A 4,688-nucleotide genomic window follows, 5' to 3' on the forward strand; every position below is an offset into this window, starting at 1 on the left:
GAGGTGTTGCTGGGCCCAGCAAGCTGGGAGGATGGCTTGGAGGCTGCTGCAGGACGCTGTTTCCCGTCTGTTTGGTGATAATGGTGCGTATGAAGGGCTGGTCAGCTGCCTGAGCTCTCCTGCGCTGCGTGCTGGGCATGCGGCGCTCCCTGCTCTGTCTCCTCTCTCTGCCAGCTGAAGTCTCCTGGTTGTGCGGCGGAGCTCCTCCATCCGACAGCGGGGTGCTACCCACCACCAGCCTCTCAGCGATGGGGCTAAATGCACTGATGCCCAGCACTGGGGCAGCGTGGTACTACCACTGTGGCCAGCTGCAGCTCTGCCCATCCTGGTGCAACTGTTCCCCCTAAACTCATCCCTGGAGGCTGCATTGAGGCCCCCACTGACAGGGCACACAGGAGCATCCACCTGAAACTTTGGCTGCTCCTGGACCCTTGAAAATCCCCCCTATAGTGCATTTGGAGGAGAGCCTGGCTCCCCTGAAGACAGTGGGAGTTTTGCCATTGATTTCCATGGAGCCAGAATTTAACCCCAGTGCTTGCAAAGGTGGAGAAACATCGCCCCGTTTTACAGATGGAGAGACCGAGGCCCAGAGCGATGAGGTCAGGGGCATGGAGTCCGGTGCCCTGCCAAGTGGCTGGAGTCCTGCAGCCAAGTGCATGACCGTGTCCTCACTGTGGGGGGTTTGCATCGCGGGAGCAACTGGGAGCTTTGTGCACATCCTGCGCCTGCAACGACCGTTGCGTTGGCGAAGCGTGCGGCGAGCCGGCGGGGGCCGAGCGCAGACCAGGGGGTGCTTCGTGCTGGGCGAGCGCTGCTCTGCAGTTCAGCCCCTTCCCATCTCTCTGCAGCTGGGCCTCCTTTTCCCCTGGCCCTCCCCCGAGCCAGCCCCATGGCTCCCTCTCCCCCCGGTTCCCCACACAGTGATTATTTCAAGGAAGACCTGCCTTGGCAGCCTCACCACAAATCTGGTCCGTAGGAGTGACCGGCTTTGCTGTTTGAAGGACAGGTCACGGCACCGCGCCAAGCTCTTGCTACTACAAGGCTTGCCAAGAGCAAAGCTCATTGAAGGCAAGACGTATCACTGTTCTTAGTCCAGGCGCTTTATCTCGCTGCGATAACAAACACCCCACAGCTATAACATAAATCTGCTGGGCTGATAGGCCTGCCTCTAAGGGCAAAATCTGGGGTTTAAGGCTGTAATTGGCCCCCGGTGCGTGGCCTGGTTTTGGCCTCCAGATGGCATGCCCCCCCAGCTCAGCATCGCACTCTGTCTTCTCACAGATAATTAAATTACCCATTGCAATTAAATTACTTATTGCACAGGTGACCGGTGGGATGGAGCTCCTGCCCCTCAGCCCAGGCCGTCATTCCCGGTGGTGAAGCAGACGGCCCGAGACCGGGCTGCAGCTCGGGGATGGGGGCAGATGGGCAGGGTGGTGGAGCTGGGCTTCAGAAAGCCCCAGCGGTCAGGGCGTGCGGTTGGCAGGGGCAGCAGTGTCCAGCTGCGCCGTGCTTGATCTGCACGTCCGCGCTGCCCTGGGAGTGGGCAGGTTTGGATGCGTCGCAGGCGGGTGCAGCTCACCGAAGAGGCGCAAAGGCCCTGCCCTGCTCCGCTCGCCTTGTACCGACTTCAGTCGATGGAAAGGGAGTTTCCGGGATGTCAGCCCTTCCCACCCCTAATCCCTCGCCCAGCGCTGAAACATCTGGGGTTGGAGGGAGGCAGCTGTATCAGACGTGTGCTTTGAGGCATTTCTGCTTCGCCCGCAAATGAAGCACTGGACCGGGGCTCAGAGACGGTGGGGAGCCCACGGGCCTCCCTCAGCCAGCCCCAGATGTCTTCTCCTCTGTAAGCAACAACTGCCCGTGTAGTGATTCGTTTTTTCCACCTCCAGAGAGAGGAGATCCACCATGTCTCCATGGTGCAGAAACCCAGCGGTCTTATCAGACTAGCCTGGTACCATCCACCACTGGCAAAACCCATCTTACCCCATTTCCCACGGGCCCTCATGTCTCGGGTTATTCTTCCCTTCTGCAAGTCTGGCCCCAGCAGAGCCGAGCAGACTTTTAGCTTCAGAATAATATGCAGTTTTCAGCCTCCGAGCCTCCCACCAGGCACAGCCAAAGTCGGAGCTGTACCGACGTCTTCCCTTGCCGAGCGGAAACCTGTTCTGTGTCCCTTTCATGCCTGTAACTGTTTGTGCTGTCTCCCTCTCTTCCAGGGCCTGTATATATTCCTGGTCTATGCCCTCTACAACAGCGAGGTAAGAGGAGTCCGTGGTTGGAGCAGTTGTGTATTAGCAATAAAGAGAGTAACTGGGGACTTAGCACGCACCGCCCGGGCCTTCGCTGCTGGGACAGGTGTGGATATAGCCCTCTGCCCCGGCTTCGTCTCATGCCCTGCTCCACTTGCAGGTGAGGAACGCCATACAGAGGATGAAGGACAAGAAGAAAGCGCTCTCGTTCACTGTGAGTGGCCTCGGAGGGGGCCCCGCTTTGGTGGCGGGACCGATGGAGCGGATGAGGGGCTCTGGGGAGACCCAGCGGGCTCCCTCTCCTATGATGGACAGGCTCCATCACAGGGCTGACCTCCGGGCCACACAAAAGGCCTGGGTCTCAGCTCTTGTTTGTCAGAGACGCGTGCTTGACCCCTTTGGCTATCACTCCTCCGACTCCCTTTAAATCCAGGGTTGGGCCCCGATGCCCCTTCGGCTGCACGTGTGCCGATCCCACTGAGCGCCCGGGGTCCTCTACGTGCTGCCCGGCCCGGAGCATGTACGCGGCACGGTGCTCGCCAGGGGGACAGGGCTGCTCACGGCTGTGCTGCGTGGCGTGGGGGAGGTGGCAACCACCGCTTCCACCGAGGACATGGAGTGGCCTGGGGCATCCCAGCCCATGGAGCAGCCCCCTGCTCTCCCGGGATCGGAGGCTCGGGGAGCAGCGTCACGGCGATTCGGACGCGTGTCGCTGGGTCCGGAGCGCGTCACCAGTGTCGTCGCTTTGTTGTCGTAGAATTGTTCCCATCCCATCAACTATCTGTCGAGTCCCAGAAACACGGCGTCCTGGGAGACGGGCAGGCTGGACCCCTCTGCCCCCGAGAGCGTCGCATCAACCCCTGTGCAGAAGGACCCGCCGCTGAAGAACATCACCCACAAAGGTAAGGAGCCTCCCCGGGCGTCGGGGGGTGAGCGCAAACCCGCCCGGATTTCAACGCATGTTCGCTTGGCAAAGGTTTGAACCCAGCCCAGCACCGCGGCCATGAAGCGTAATGGCAATGCTGTTGGGGTCATTCTCCACCCGGGGGGAGAGGCTCTCCAGTGGCCAGATACATGGTTGTGTTCCCAGGGAAGCTGGCCTCCTTCAGTGGCTGCGGTCCCTGCGTGGGTCTACCAGGCTGCACATATTGCAGGAGCGGGGTTCCTCCATCCATGATGCCAGCGGGGCCTTCCCCGGAGGCAGAGCAGCACAGTTGCATTTTGCAGTTGATTTCCTGGCCTGGGAAATAGGTTTTTTGGATCTTCCAACTAAACCTTTCTCTCCGGTTCAAGCTCCCTGGCCACTCCTCAGACAGCGCGGCTGGGGGGAAACCGGAGGGTCCTAGGAAGGACCGCACGTGCACCCACATTCATTGTATCCCTTCCCGCTTCAGGAAACTTTGGTGCCAAAATTCCTATGGGGATCTCATCCATCATGTCGCCAGACAAACCGGTACGTAACGCCTCGAGGTCTCCTCTTTGCACGGACGCACGGAGCAAAGCGTCTTGTCCGGTGGGGAGAGCAAAAGGGTCGCGCTCGGGGCTCTGCGGTGCCACGGGCTTGTTTTTGACCTCGAGGGAGTCATTTCATCTGGCTGTGCTTCAGTTATTCCACGTGCAAAACGGGGGCAGTTACCTCCTTCTTGGGGGTTTCACGAAGGAGAGTCAGTGCCCTTCAAGGACTCCGTGAAAATATTCTTTGGGTTAAAATGTAGAAGAATGTGGTACAGCCTAAAAGCCCCAGGCATGGAGCAGAGTTTGAGTGTGTATGTGTGTGCTGATCAGCAGCACCCGGCCAATTTAGTGTGCTGTAGCTCTTTACATTTCCATGACGCTAACGAGCTGCCGCCCCGGCAGTGCAGCCCCACGCCGGGTGCAGCCACGTGCCTGTGTCTTGTTCAACGCGTGTGCTGCACGTGGCCGGAGACCCACTGCTGGAAAGCAAAAGCAGGTGTGAATTTACCCCAGCAAACGCAGCCCTGCGGGGAAAAAGGGCGGTCCTCACGTACCTGCGGGTTGTGAGCACCTAGGCCACACCGGGGGTCCTGCGTTCGGTGCTGGGCCCTGCACTGCCAGAAGGACGCGGACGGGTTGGAAAGAGTCCAGCGCGGAGCAACAAAAGTGATCAGGGCCTGAGAGACGAGACTTTGGAGGAAAGGGTTGTTTCCTCTGGAGAAGAGGGGGATTTGATAGCAGGCTCCAGATACTTGAAGGGTGACTACAGAGGGGCTAATCGCAGGGGACAAGGCAAAGGCCTCAGGCTGCACCAAGGGAAACTGAGGTTGGAGATGAGGAGGGGCGGTCGGACCGCGAGGGCGGCCAGGCACTGGAGCAAGCGCCAAGAGAAGATGTGGGATCGTCATCCGTGGCAACTATCATGATTTAGGCAGGGGTGATCTTGCCTTGACGAGGGGGCTGGCTGGGCTGACCTTGTGA

The 4,688-nt window shown here is 59.6% G+C and overlaps 1 protein-coding gene across 1 annotated transcript in view; it reads left to right on the forward strand.

Annotated features, from left to right (window-relative positions):
- The window catches only part of ADGRD2 (adhesion G protein-coupled receptor D2), a 23,095-nt gene extending 18,761 nt beyond the window's left edge, over window positions 1-4,334 (forward strand). The window contains 6 exon segments of the mRNA XM_019541011.1: window positions 2,220-2,261; window positions 2,413-2,466; window positions 3,010-3,154; window positions 3,647-3,747; window positions 3,750-4,108; window positions 4,110-4,334. Coding sequence (XP_019396556.1) covers window positions 2,220-2,261; window positions 2,413-2,466; window positions 3,010-3,154; window positions 3,647-3,747; window positions 3,750-4,108; window positions 4,110-4,209 — 801 coding nt within the window. The 3' untranslated portion in view covers window positions 4,210-4,334.
- Window positions 4,335-4,688: the final 354 nt, after the last annotated feature.

This window comes from Crocodylus porosus, unplaced genomic scaffold (genome assembly GCF_001723895.1).
Source record: "Crocodylus porosus isolate Cpor-Errol unplaced genomic scaffold, CroPor_comp1, whole genome shotgun sequence".
Lineage (NCBI taxonomy): Eukaryota > Metazoa > Chordata > Crocodylia > Crocodylidae > Crocodylus > Crocodylus porosus.